General features: G+C 33.5%; 1 protein-coding gene across 1 annotated transcript; it reads left to right on the top strand.

The window, feature by feature from the left end:
* Window positions 1–10,532: 10,532 nt before the first annotated feature.
* LOC123903116 (GDP-mannose 3,5-epimerase 2-like) lies at window positions 10,533–14,249 on the top strand. Its single transcript, XM_045953006.1, has 7 exons — window positions 10,533–10,842; window positions 11,500–11,910; window positions 12,033–12,129; window positions 12,225–12,354; window positions 12,479–12,611; window positions 13,005–13,212; window positions 13,782–14,249. The coding sequence occupies exons 2-7, from the start codon at window positions 11,501–11,503 to the stop codon at window positions 13,941–13,943; spliced, it is 1,140 nt and encodes a 379-aa protein (XP_045808962.1). The 5' UTR covers window positions 10,533–10,842; window position 11,500; the 3' UTR covers window positions 13,944–14,249.
* The last annotated feature ends 13 nt before the right edge of the window (window positions 14,250–14,262 follow it).

The raw sequence follows: 14,262 nt of genomic DNA, 5'->3' as shown, positions 1-14,262 counted from the left end.
CGAGCACAAAAAGAGGTCAAACGCCCCTAATATCCAAATGTGCTCCCAAAATAAAGGACAATTCATGTGTTATATATGTAACATATTATCTCCACATGGGGGTCTCACTATAGTGTAAACTCTAATATTCTCCTATATATAAATAAGCATTCTTACATCAATCCCTATATATGAAATATCAGCGCCTCCAATTCTACATTCCCTTTTATCTCTTTCAAATATTTGCTTGAGCGTTCAAATGCTAACATTTTTGCTGACACATTTTTCTCGATAAAGACCAAGAAATTATCTCATCATCGCTTACTACAACTCCTACTAGTTGAATCACCACCATCTAGGACAAATCATTTATGAACCAACGGTTCAATTTATATCTAAACTTATTCTTTAGTGGATTGTCTTTAGAAAGATTTTTTGGTTAGCTTTATCGCTCTGATTGTCCATGAAATTCAATAAGTTCATACACACATAAAATTAGAATGAGATAGTGGTTAGGGTTCGGATAAGGTACTATAATAACGTCTTTGAATATGTAGTTTAAAAAGTTATAATAACGTATTTGAAATGCAGTTTATAAAGTTGCTCAACTCATACTTTTGTGGATCGTCGTTTTTAGAATGTTTTTTGTTTAGCTTTATTGCTGTGATTATCCATAAAATTCAATAAAAAGATAAACATTATTTATAAAATATCTTGGTTTTAATATATATAGTACACATGTATCAAATTATCACGTGTAAATTAAACGTAACTTCTAACCTCAAAATATTATATAGTGGTCTAATTGATTATCAAAAAAAAATATAGTGGTCTAATCACATTTCACCATCGTATCATCCAATTGTACTACTTTAAGAAATTTTAACAAATATCTTCTTAACAATGATAAATATTTGATAGAATTGTATCAATGATTAAAAAAAATCATACTTGCATTTTGTTATGATGTAGTGGTAATTTAGATTTTGATCGAAAGATAAATAAAGTCTAGCACAAGTGATAGCGTAGAAAAAATTAATTGTTTTATATGGAATTTTTAAGTTTTTCTTAACAATTCAACTCTAATTCAACTAAACTCGTTAAAAATATAAAATACACTACATTTGTAGATTTTTCTTATAAAGTAAATAAATACATGCTTGCTTAATTACATAATGTATCTGATCTTTATCATTGACCAACTATATTATTAAATAAATTTAAAATGTGAATATTCCCTTATAATTTTTTTGAACAATATTTCCTTATAATGTAACCGGGGAGTATATATATACACAAAAGAAAGAAAAGGTTGGATTGAAGAAATGTGTTTTAAAAAAATTGGATAATGAAAATGAGTTGGGGAAAAGTTGAGGCCACAAAGTTGGTTAAAGGCCTAAAAGAGCAAACAAGAACTTAGTGACAAATGCTTTACAAGTTGCCAATTTGGCTTGATCATTATTATAGGATATTTTCTCTTCGGCCCCCATGTATCTTTTATACCCCCAATATTCCAATTTTGCCCTTGATAAAAATTCGGTTCGCAGAAACCGAAGTTTTTTCTAGTTCAAATTCAGGAAAATTTCGGTTAACAGAAACCGAATTTTTTTTTCAAGGCAAAAAAAATTCGGTTCATAGAAACCGAAGTTTTTATTGAAGGGCAAAAAAGTAAAATCCAGAGGGTAAAAAAGAACCATGGGGGCCTAAAGAGAAAATATCTTAGTATAGTAGTAGAATGTTTAATAAGCATAAGATAATTAAGAATATTGATGATTTGAAACAAAGACCAAGGTGGCTCCAAAGCTCAATTGGATTTGTAGGGCTCCACAAATACTCACTTTCCCCTGCAAAACAAACTTCAATTTCGATTCCCTTTGAAAGCTTCTTTTTGATCTAATCTAATGGCTGCTGCAACAAAAACACTAACTTAAGCTCACAATTTTCAAATAACGATTTAAAGTTAATGATATATACAGCCTGATAACCAAGGAGGTTGGGTCTCCTAAAATTTATTAAACCGAACAACAAAATTTAGACACTTGTTGGATTAGGTGTGTCTCGATATTAAGGCAGACAATAGACTATAAAACTCTGTAATCAGTGTTAATTTATAGTGTTTGTATAATTTTTAGTGTAGTATGTGTTTGCGCTTCATAAACTTGTTATCAGTGTTAATGTATAGTGTTTGTGATTCTCTTTAAAAGAGTCATATTTTATGTTTGACTCAAGTAAGAATATTAAGAATATTTTCGTAGAAAAAAACCAATGAAAAAACAAAACAATATAAACACACAAATAGCATGGTTTGATCTCAACTTCACTGATTCAAGGCATCATATCAAATCAACAAGTCCACCAATTTGAACCAATATTTCATTATTTGAGAATAAATAATGCCTGCCAATTTTTGAAATAGTTCTACTATGTTATATATATATATATATATATATATATATATATATATATATATATATATATATATATATATATATATATATATATATATATATATATATATTTCAGCTTCGAAATCTTGGGTAATCGAATCTCCCACTCCCGGTATTATTCTCTTGGAAGTGTAAGGGGACTGAAGTACTCTTGGTTTGTGAGGGGAACTAGTATAAATTGTTTGTGTCTATCTTCTCTCCCTTGATATTGTGTTGCTTAATCCGCTGGAAACAAGAACCAACCTATAACTTGAAAAAAATTTAGTTTGTCTTAAAATACATTTCAACTCCCCTTCTTGTGTTTTCACCTTATATTGGTATCTAGAGCTCAGATCTGTTACTTTCACCTAACAGTGAGACATTAAAGATCTTGAAAACACATCATGTCTGAATCTGATAATACAGAAGTTGTTGGATCATCTAGAGGAGTGTCATTCAACTATGACAAAATCAATCCTACTCCACATCATTCTGGATATAGTGGTAGAAAAACATTTATCTTTAATGGTGATGCTTCTACTTTTGAATGGTGGAAGGAAAAACTCTACAGTTATATTACTGGCATTGATTATGAGTTATGTGATCTTGTTGAAGTAGGAGTAACTTTCAAAGACTCGAATGAAAATGGAAGATTATCTATTACTGATAGAAAGTTACTCTCTGCTGTTGATATGAAGATTTACATGAATCATCATAAAGTGAAGGATATCGTTGTTGGAGCTATCAAGCATGAAGATTATGTGAGAATAAGAGATAAATCAAGTGTCAAATCTATCTTTGATTCTCTATGTACTACTTATGATGGAAATGAAAAGGTACAAAAAGCAAAAGCAAGTCTCCTGATCAAACAATATGAACTCTTTACCATGGAAAAAGATGAATATATTGAAACCATGTTCACAAGGTTTCAAACTCTTGTATCTAGTCTTAAGGTCTTGAAAATGAGTTATACTACCTATGACCATGTTCAGAAGATTCTAAGAAGTTTACCTCTAGTGTGGAGACCTAAGGTAACTGCTATTGAGGAAACTCAAAATCTCAAGAATATGAGTCTTAAGGTTCTGATCAGTAATCTCAGAAGCCATGAGATGGTTCTGAATGCTGATGCAGCAGCTTAGAAGAAGTCTAAGTCAGTGGCTTTACAGTCAACAAAGACTTCTCCTAAAGCTCTTAAGGCCAAGCTTGTTGAGGTTGAAGAAAAACCTTCTGCAGATGGCCAAGAGGATGAATTGAAAGATGAAGAGTTTCTAACAATGGGCAAAATTCAACAAGAATAACTTCAGAGGAAGTGTCTCAAGAAACTCTAGAAAGAAATAAGAACAGAAGAACTGTTTTAATTGCAAAAAGTCGGGACACTTCATTGTTGATTGTCCAGAAATGTCCTCCAAGGATAAGTACAAGAGGAACAGTTCTAAGAAACAACAATTTAAAAATAAGCTAAAGAAGAGTCTGATGGCAACATTTGAAGAACTATCATTTGATTAGGGCCATAAAGTCCCCCAAGTCCGCTCAAAGAAAGATAATAATCGTGACCACACAATTACACATCTAAATTTTCGTCCAAAATAAATAAATAATTTTTTTTGAATAAATAAAAATAAAATATATTAAAACCAACGGATAGTCTGAAGTAATACAAGATGTGCCATGGAGAATCTCAAAAGTTTAAGGTTCACATAAAAACAACTACTCTAAAAACAAAAAGATTAATCAATACCCATGCAAACACAAAAAAGATTACACATTTAAATTATTTAGGCCACACACATAAAAACATATAGTACTTATTTAATTATTTATTTTACTAATAATGATTTTTTTTCCTACCTTTTTTCTATTTATGCGAGTGTGTCTAAATAATTTAAATTCTAATTTATCACCTTAAAAGATTGATCCTCAACATTATAAAAGGTTGATCCTCAACATTATATTATCCTCATACTAAAAGAACTCAATTGGATATAGTAACATATAACCAAACATCCTTTGCATGGAGAAGGATTTCTTCACCGTTACACATAGGGCACATACTCTAAGATGACATGCCGCGTCAAGAACACATAAGGCATCTCCAATGGTGCAACTCTAACGCAATAATCTCATATGTTTAAGCCATAAGTTTAAAAATATATGTATTGGGAGTTGACAAATTTGGGTATAAACTATTATAGGCATTATTTAATATTTATAGAAAAAGTACCATTAGTAAATCCTAACCAAGTTAATTCATCGATACTACCTTAGGGCATGAGAGTAAGTACTATGACTTACTAATATTGCAACGACTTAATTACATATTTGGTCACTTACGTTTATTTTAGGTTTCAATTTGATCCCTTATGTTTCTATTAGGTTTCAATTTAGTCATTTCCGTTAATTTTGTCACTAACACCGTTTGAACTATATACGTGACAACGTGTCCACGTGTCTGTCCACATATGCAAACTGGTTGCCACATATGACAAAATTGACGGAAAGGACTAACTAATGCAAACGGTAAAAACGTATAAGAGACCAAATTAATATGTTTTAAATGTAAGTGACCAAATTAAAAACTTAAAATAAACACAAGGGATTAAATACGTGGTCAAGGCTATTGCAACCATCTACATGAAGAATTGACATAAGTTCCTCAAGTACCAACTCCCTAAAGATAAAATATTATCTTTAACTTTGTGACATCCTTCAATATCATATATAGCACGAAGGTTATGTAGACTTTGATTGCCCACTCCATGGATCCAATGATCGTCCAAAATCTCACATGCTCAATTGTATTAATCTTTAACAATGATTCTTTTCAACTTCCTTCAAATATTTGAAAATTTGTCCTTCTTTAATACAAGTAACTAACTCCTGAATCCATTTAGGATTTGTTTGATCTGCTAAAAAAACAGATGATTGAACTGGACAACTTTTGTTATATCCTATTTGATTTAAAAACTGGTTATGAGACTGGACAAAACAGGTAGCAAGAGACACAACAAAAACAAGATTTTTTATCCTCACTAAACCACATGACAACTTTTTGTCCTTATTACAACTATAAAAAATACAACCTATTTTATTCTCGAATATAAAAATATTATCATCATATCTCTCTTCGTCACAATGTTATCTTATCATAAAGTTCTATCCTGTGTACTTGTTGTTTTGAGAATCACACACCCTTATACTTTGAGTAGAGGACCTCATTTTTCGGTTGGTAAATATCCTTCCAAGCAACCATATGAATTTTGCAATGATTCTCATCATCACCCAAACAAAGTTTTGTACTTTTTGTCAATTTCATTTCATCACACACTGGGCTGAGTAGACAGGACAAAATTGACAAGAGTAACTCAAACCTCAAAGGATAATTGCCTTTTCTTTCACATTGTAGTACCTAATTTTCTTAATAACACAATCTAACAAAAACCAAAATCTTATAATTTAGAGTGAATACTAATTTATGCATGTCTTGCACGAATCATTTAGATTTATATTTTTTTAACCATATTATTGGTGTGAAGTATTCAACAATTTTATTAATCTCTATCGAGAACTAGACTAACCACCTTCATTAAAGTCTCCACATTTTTAATTTATAAGACTAAGAACCCATGACTTCATTTAAATGATTTGTTTTCAGTTTCACTCGAATCAAAATAATATATATTTTTTTATTTGTTGAAGAATAGTTATAAAATTGGTTATTATAAACAAAATTTTAAATTAGTTATTGATTGAAGGTGTGACAATGACAAACAATATTTGAAATATTTATTATTTATCATAAACATAACATAAAATTAGATTCTCATAACGACGTTATCAACTAATATTTCAATCACGACGGTTACAAAGATATTCATATTTAATACAGTATTCGACATGTGTTTCAAATAAGATTATCTTTCATGGAGAGAACTTATAGAAATAAAACAAAAAGAAGCTAGCTAGTGTAGTTGTATGCATTTGAAAGCAGTTTCCCAGTAGTTTCCTTTTACCTGCTTCTGCTTGCCTTTTGTACTCATCATTTCTAGCTATTAGGAATTAGGAGGTAGAAAGAAGTGCTTACTTCAACCTTACTCCTTAGACCAACTGGATTCATGTGTTTGTTCTTTATCAACGCAGCCAATACGTCACGGTGTGCTCTAGTACTAGTAAATAAATTACAAATCTTGTTTCTTATGGTTTGAGACCCTACTCATTAAAATAATCCTAGTTACCTAACCTTTAAATTGTGAATTAGTACATTATATATTATCGTGTTAAACTAGCTATTGATAACCAAGTGATTTTAAAAAAAAAAATGTTTATTGGGTATCATTATTGATCTTGAAAGACTTTCCTTGCTTTTGTTCGGTTCATAATATGCAACGTGTTTGAATGACTTTCCCATATCACCTTTTAGTGGGAAAGAGGAAAATCTTAATCAATCTGGATTTAGTGAATGATTCTTTTGACGAATAAAGGCATATTCTGATTTCCTACACTATAAAGGTAATTTTTTTCAAAAAAAGAAAATTATACATTTTTCTAAATAAAGTTAAAATTTTATTAATGAGAGACACCTATATCCATATATTGGGATTGAGCATTATCTTTGAATATAAATTGAGTAGTTTCTTTGATATTTTTTTTTTGGATACAAAAGGGGCCAAAGCCCAAAAGAAAAGAAACTACAGAGAGATGACTCTAGGGGTAGTTATCCCCATAACATCAGCTAACAACAATGAGCTCAGACTCACAGGACATTGCTCATACACACGCATCCCCGGCTCATGATCACACCCCAAATTAGCAAGAGCATCATCACAAGCATTTGATTCACGATAAGAGTGACAAATCTTAACTTCCCAATCCATACCAAGTAACCGTCTAATTTCTTGAATAATTCTCCATCCAACAACACTTCCATCCTTGTCGCTTTGAAGAGTGTGTACCACAACATTAGAGTCGATATGCAGCGCAATCTTTTTGAAACCTCTATCATATGCAAACGTGAGACCATCAAAGACCCCCCACAGCTCTGCAATGTATGCATTACACCGACCCAAATGATGCGAGAAACCCCCGAGCCATTGACCACCCGAGTTTCTTAGCAGTCCCCCGCATCCAGCAGTGCTACCGCACCTACTAGCACCATCGGTATTGAGCATTATCCAATCTCCTTCCGGACCATTCCACCCAATTTGTACTACCTCCTTAGTTGTTATATGCAATGCTATCTGCGAAACATTGGCTCGCTTATAATGATGAACCCAGTTCATGATCACCTGCCACGGTTGACTCGGCCTCACTCGCTCATCTCCATGAGCCTCTCTGTTACGCCAAAGCCAAAGAAAATGACACCCGACTGCCCACACACAACTCCAAATACCTGCCTTCACTCTCCCAAGATCTTGCTGCAGGTTCATAGTTATCCAATCATGCAAATTAGCAGCATAAAAAGTATCTCCTGCTAAGCCATTCATCAAATTACACCAAATTACTTTGGCTAAAGGGCAGTCTCGAAGAACATGCATGGTATCTTCAACTATATCCACACAGTGCTTACACCAAGGTGTACAAACATTCATCTTACTCTTGCGATAATTTGTAAGTAAACGATCATGTTTCACCAACCATATAAAGCTACGAACTCGCTCCGAAACTTGCAGGCGCCAAACCCGCCGCCACACAACATCCCACTCGTCATCATTAAAATTACAAAGCATTGTATATGCTGAAGCAATACTGAATTTTCCATCTGTTGTGCCTCTCCAAGCTAGCCTGTCCGCAGCAGCAACATTTTTTGGTGGTACAATAGCAAATAATCTATTTAATATATTTTGAGGTAGCCATGTACTTAGATCATCTACTTTCCAAACTCCATTATTATCCACTAAGTCCTTCACCTTCCAACCTTGCAATTCGTGAGGTATTACAATGCCAAGATCTTGTATTGGCCTCCCATATAATAACCAATGATCACTCCATGCATTCACAGTAGCCCCATCACCAATAGTCCAAAATTCATACATATGAAAATTGTGTAAAGCAGTAGACAAACTCTTCCACAAAGTAGAGTCTTGCGCTCTCACAATGGGATCTTCAATACTTGAATTTTGTCTCACATATTTACCTTTCACAACATCGATCCACAGAGCTTGTTGACCAGTTCGAAGAGCCCAGCCTAATTTCATTAAACAAGCTTTATTCATATTAATTAAGCGCCGAATACCCAAACCACCATGAGCTTTTGGTTTGGTAACAATGTCCCAACTCACAGCATGGTATTTGTGACTTCCATCTTCGTCACCCCATATAAAAGCCCGCTGGATTTTCTGAATTTCATTCAAACAAGCTTTCGGAATGGGAGTAGTCATCATGGGATAGATGGGAATGGCCTCGATAACCGACTTCGAAAGCGTGACTCTACCGGCGAAAGACAATTGTTTTGCTTTCCATGCCGATAACTTGCTCTTTACCTGATCTAACAAGTAGTTATAGTCTGATCTCCTTGGAGCTCTCCCCACAAGAGGAACTCCTAAATATTTCCCCAAAGAAGGGGTTACATTGAAGCCAGATAATAGTAGTAACTCCTCTCTAACTTGATGGCCAACATTTTTTGAGAACATGATGCTAGTTTTCTCATGAGAGACTTGTTGACCTGATAATTGGCAGAACTGACCAAGAATTCTTAGAACAACATTCATTTGTGTGGAAGTAGCCTCCGCAAAAAGAAGTAAGTCATCCGCAAACATAAGATGCGAAATAAAGGGACCATTTTTACCCGCCCTCATAGGTTTCCACTCTCCCTCCTGAACTCCTTGCGTAATCAAATGCGACAGTTTATCCATGCAAATAACAAAAAGATAAGGCGATATAGGATCACCCTGCCTGATACCTTGTTGCGGTTGAAAGTACTCCGCTCTAACACCATTCCATTTGACATTCGTACGGACGCTAGTAACCGAGGTCATGACTACATTGATCATGGATGTTTAAATTTTTGAATGATAATTTTTTTTTTTTACCTTGTTGGTTTATATTTTGATTTCCTTAAATAATTTTTTATTTTATTTTTTTTACAAATTTGTATGATATTTTTGAAAAAATTGATTGCTTTTTTTCAAAAAATTATTGGCGGGGCACTCATGTCAACCTGCAATCCGCCATGAAAAGGGGCGGGATGAAACTTTCAACCCACCATCACTAGTTAACCCGCTCCTCTCCTTCTTATGCGAGTTAATAACGGGGAGGGATAGAACAAGTTGGACAATTTTGCCATCCCTAGTAGGGGTGTCCGGGGTGAAAAATCATCTCATGTCATATAAGTCTATATATGTCAACCGAATGAGAATAGTGAGGAGTAATTTTATTACTTTTTTTTTTCTATCATTTAAAATGTTTATCATCCTCATTCTGATCTACTTCGAAGACTATTCTTCTCTCATTCTTATTTTCGCGCGATCCATCAACCTTAACAAAACATATTAAATTTCTATTATTTTCAATTAAATTAGTTGTAAAAAAAAGTTTAATAAAAAAAATACAAAATTAAAACATTATTATGAGTCTTGTGACAATAATAAACATCATATATAAATAAATTTATATACATATTGTGTGAAAATACAATTAAAAATAATATATAAAGATACTTTTATAAATGTTATTTTAATAAAGTTTTTGAAAACGGAGTCTCCGCGGAACGGAGAATTTCGGTCCGGATCTCCAAACCTCTTTCGTTGGGACTTTCTCCTCCATCTTCATCTCTACCGGGAAAAATTCTCACGAGAATTCTCATTTACAAATCAAATTGACATCCCTATGAACGTCAATGAACCAAGTTATGCTGGATTACGAGATTTCAAGTTGGGATGTTAAATGGATAGTTCAATTATCCTTGTAGAGACATCACATTATATAGATTAGTTTAGGGCAAAACGGAGATTTTTTATTCAAAATTGAGATAAACTGAAATTGGCCCTAATTCGAGGGGACCAATCTCACCGCCAACTTGTGGATGTCCCATTTAAAGTTAGAGTTTTTTTGCTGAACTAACCCACCAAAATTAGCCCACAGAGAGAATCAAATGTAAAACCTTAAAAAAAACCCAAACCAACACTATCGGATCAACGCAATTGGGTTCCAAACATGGATATATAGTATAGATACTGTAAGTGTAAAGTGAGAAGTTTCCTGAGGGAGGAATGAAAATATGAAAATTTTGTCTGTGTGTGTAGATAGTCAGATTATTACATAGCTAGCTACCCAATTATAAGCTGCAAACAAAATATCAAACGGGTGGCCCTCCATTCTCATCATCCTATATATAGAACAACATATCACCATTTTCCTTCCACAATCCACCAATCCCTTCTCTCCCTCCACACATTATCACTAAACTATCTCTTTCGTTTCCCTCTCCTCACCCTCAATTCAGGTTTGTTCACTTCCACTCCTTCCATTTATTTATTTATTCATTCATTATATCAATAGTAATATTTCTTGCAATTTAGGGTTTAACGTTTCAATTATCAAGGGTTTGTTTGTTTGCTTGTCTGCATAAATCTTATCTAAAACGCCTTTACCGTGTCGTGTCTTTTGCATACATCAGATCTCTGTTTTCGTTTTTGTTTTACTCTCACAAATTACCATTGCTATTATATACTATACTATACTATAATAACAATTCTACTATACTACTTTGTTTTGTTTTGCTTCAATTCAATATACTCTAAAAATCTAATTTTTATTTACCCCTTTCGAAATTTGGATGGATGCTTCTAAGAATTCATTTTCTATACTTTTTTGTTAGCCATAGTGATTTTATTGTTTTCACATGCTTTCATTATATGAACCATGTCGACACCGGTAAATATTTGAAAAAATGAATTAGGTAAATGTAATCACATGTGTCTGTGTCAGGGATACACCTTCAATCAGAAGTGTCGGTGTTGTAGAGTTAATTATTTAATTTCACTTTTTTACGTTCCTATTAATTTGTTTTATTTGTTTAAGGAGTATCTACATGTGTTTTGAATTCAATTAAGATCAATTTTTTGGTTTTTGTCTAAATTCATGTTGTTGTATATTGCAGAATGGGAAGTACTGGGAAAACTAACTATGGAGAATACACCTATGAGAATCTTGAGAGAGAGCCTTATTGGCCATCAGAAAAACTTAAAATTTCAATCACTGGTGCCGGGGGTTTTATTGCGTCTCACTTAGCGCGTCGCCTTAAGACCGAGGGACATTACATTATTGCTTCTGATTGGAAGAAGAATGAGCACATGACTGAGGATATGTTCTGTGATGAATTCCATCTTGTTGATCTTAGGGTCATGGATAACTGTTTAACAGTTACGAAAGGGGTTGACCATGTTTTCAATCTTGCCGCTGATATGGGTGGAATGGGTTTTATTCAGTCCAATCATTCTGTTATTATGTATAATAACACTATGATTAGTTTCAATATGATTGAGGCTGCTAGGATTAATGGCATTAAGAGGTTAGTGTCCTTTACATCGTGTGTTTGGACCTATATAACCGAACAAATATTGTGATGTTATGTTTGTTTCGATTATATGATGTACTTTACTGACGTCAATTGCAAAAACGTGTTTTTTTCAGGTTCTTTTATGCCTCGAGTGCTTGTATCTACCCTGAATTTAAACAGTTGGAAACTACTAATGTGAGCTTGAAGGAGTCTGATGCATGGCCTGCTGAGGTTTGTTAGCGACCTCTTTTTGTTTGATGAATGTTGGTTCTTAATTTTTACATTATGACTGGGATTGATGTGTTCGGTTTGATGAATGTGTTTAGCCACAAGATGCGTACGGGCTAGAGAAGCTTGCAACAGAGGAGATATGCAAGCACTATAACAAAGATTTTGGAATTGAGTGCCGCATTGGGAGGTTCCATAACATATATGGTCCTTTCGGGACATGGAAAGGCATGTTGTTCTTGACTGAATTGCAAATTTTGGTTGTTTCATATTTTCCAAATGAGTAAATTGGTATTTGTCTTTAATTTTGGCGAGCTTTTGGATTTAAAGAGTTTGTCGTTTTGCGATACAGGTGGAAGGGAAAAGGCTCCTGCTGCTTTTTGTCGTAAAGCAATCACATCCACAGACAAATTCGAGATGTGGGGAGATGGTTTACAGACACGGTCATTCACCTTCATTGATGAGTGTGTTGAAGGTGTGCTTAGGTAGGTCTTCTTTGATTGTGCGGCTTATCCCGCTTTATTCATGTCTTCTATGTATGGTTTCTCTTGTTGAATTAGAATTTTGAGCTTATGATTTCTATGATTGATGTAAACAGAACCATTAAAGTAAACTTTTCATGTATTAGTTATTCTAAGTAGTTGTCAATTTCATTAAAAAAGTTTCTTCGCAAAATCCAATTAGCTCACTCCATCAACATTATTGGATTAAATGGCTATAAGAGGGATTACTGCTTTCGTGTAATTTAGTATTTGCCGTAACTGGTTTGATAGGGAAGATGATATGGTCTTTATGAAGCAATTGTTTTATCTTTTATTTTAAAAGTTTATTAGAATCCTATGATGAGACTTGACATTTTGGTTTATTGTTGTGTTTAGACTGACTAAATCCGACTTCCGTGAGCCGGTAAATATTGGAAGTGATGAAATGGTCAGCATGAATGAAATGGCTGAGATTGTTCTTGGTTTTGACAACAAGAAGACTCCTATCCATCACATTCCAGGTCCAGAAGGTGTTCGTGGTCGTAACTCAGACAATACACTTATAAAAGAGAAACTTGGCTGGGCTCCAACAATGAAGTTGAAGGTATTAATAATTTCATCGAGTGAAAATCACCTTCCTATTCCTTCTTTATGTATTATACTCAAAGTTCAGTTTGCTGTCCGATGAACAGTCGTCTCATAGGCCAACTGCACCCATTTCAGTTTGTTGTTCTATACAATGACTCACTCATTTGCTTCCTTTGTCTTCATCAAGAAAGAGTAATGAAATGTTTAGGTTTTCTTCACATTGATAAAATTCTAACTGACATCGTTCTCTACTCCATCCGGTCTCAATTATAAACAAAATTACTGTAATTGACTAGACATATATTAAGGATAGTAGTTAATCTCATTAAGTTTTCTTGATGTAATCAAAATAATAATTTCATTTCCTAAACAACCATTTGTTTTCCTTTAATTTTGTTTGAGAACTTTTTTCATTTGAAGGGTATTTTAAGAATAATAGCATTAAATATAAAAACTAGTTGGATTTTGGTTATATAGTTAGTTAGGACTACCAAATAAGACTGATTTATTGCTTATATTTGAGACCATGAACATCCACATAATTCTTTGTATACTTACCGCAGTATCTGAATTTTGATATTGTAGGATGGTTTGAGGATTACATACATCTGGATTAAGGAGCAGCTTGAAAAGGAGAATGCTCAAGGTATTGATACATCAGGATATGGATCATCAAAAGTGGTGCAAACCCAAGCTCCAGTTCAATTAGGCTCACTTCGGGCCGCAGACGGCAAAGAGAGTGGTTAATTCATGGCAGTAGCAGTCAAGTAAATGTTTCAGGAAAAGGGTTGGCTTTATATTGCAGCTTAATAGAGTTCTGTATCATGGTTATTAGCTCTTTGCAGGTTATTTATGCAAAGATCAGAATCGTTGATGTATTTTATTTATATCACCTTTTTTAAAGCACTTGTCGGCGCTTGAGGTGGTTTACTTGCACTAGAAGTTCTAAATCATTTGTTTTTAGTCTCAATCTTTGATTTAATAAGCGCACAACTCTTTTCTTCATTGTGATTTGTGAAATTCAATGTAATTGATATTCATGTTGTTTCTTAATGTTTTATGATAT

This window comes from Trifolium pratense, linkage group LG1 (genome assembly GCF_020283565.1).
Source record: "Trifolium pratense cultivar HEN17-A07 linkage group LG1, ARS_RC_1.1, whole genome shotgun sequence".
NCBI lineage: Eukaryota > Viridiplantae > Streptophyta > Magnoliopsida > Fabales > Fabaceae > Trifolium > Trifolium pratense.
This window is presented reverse-complemented; position numbering and strand designations above follow the sequence as displayed.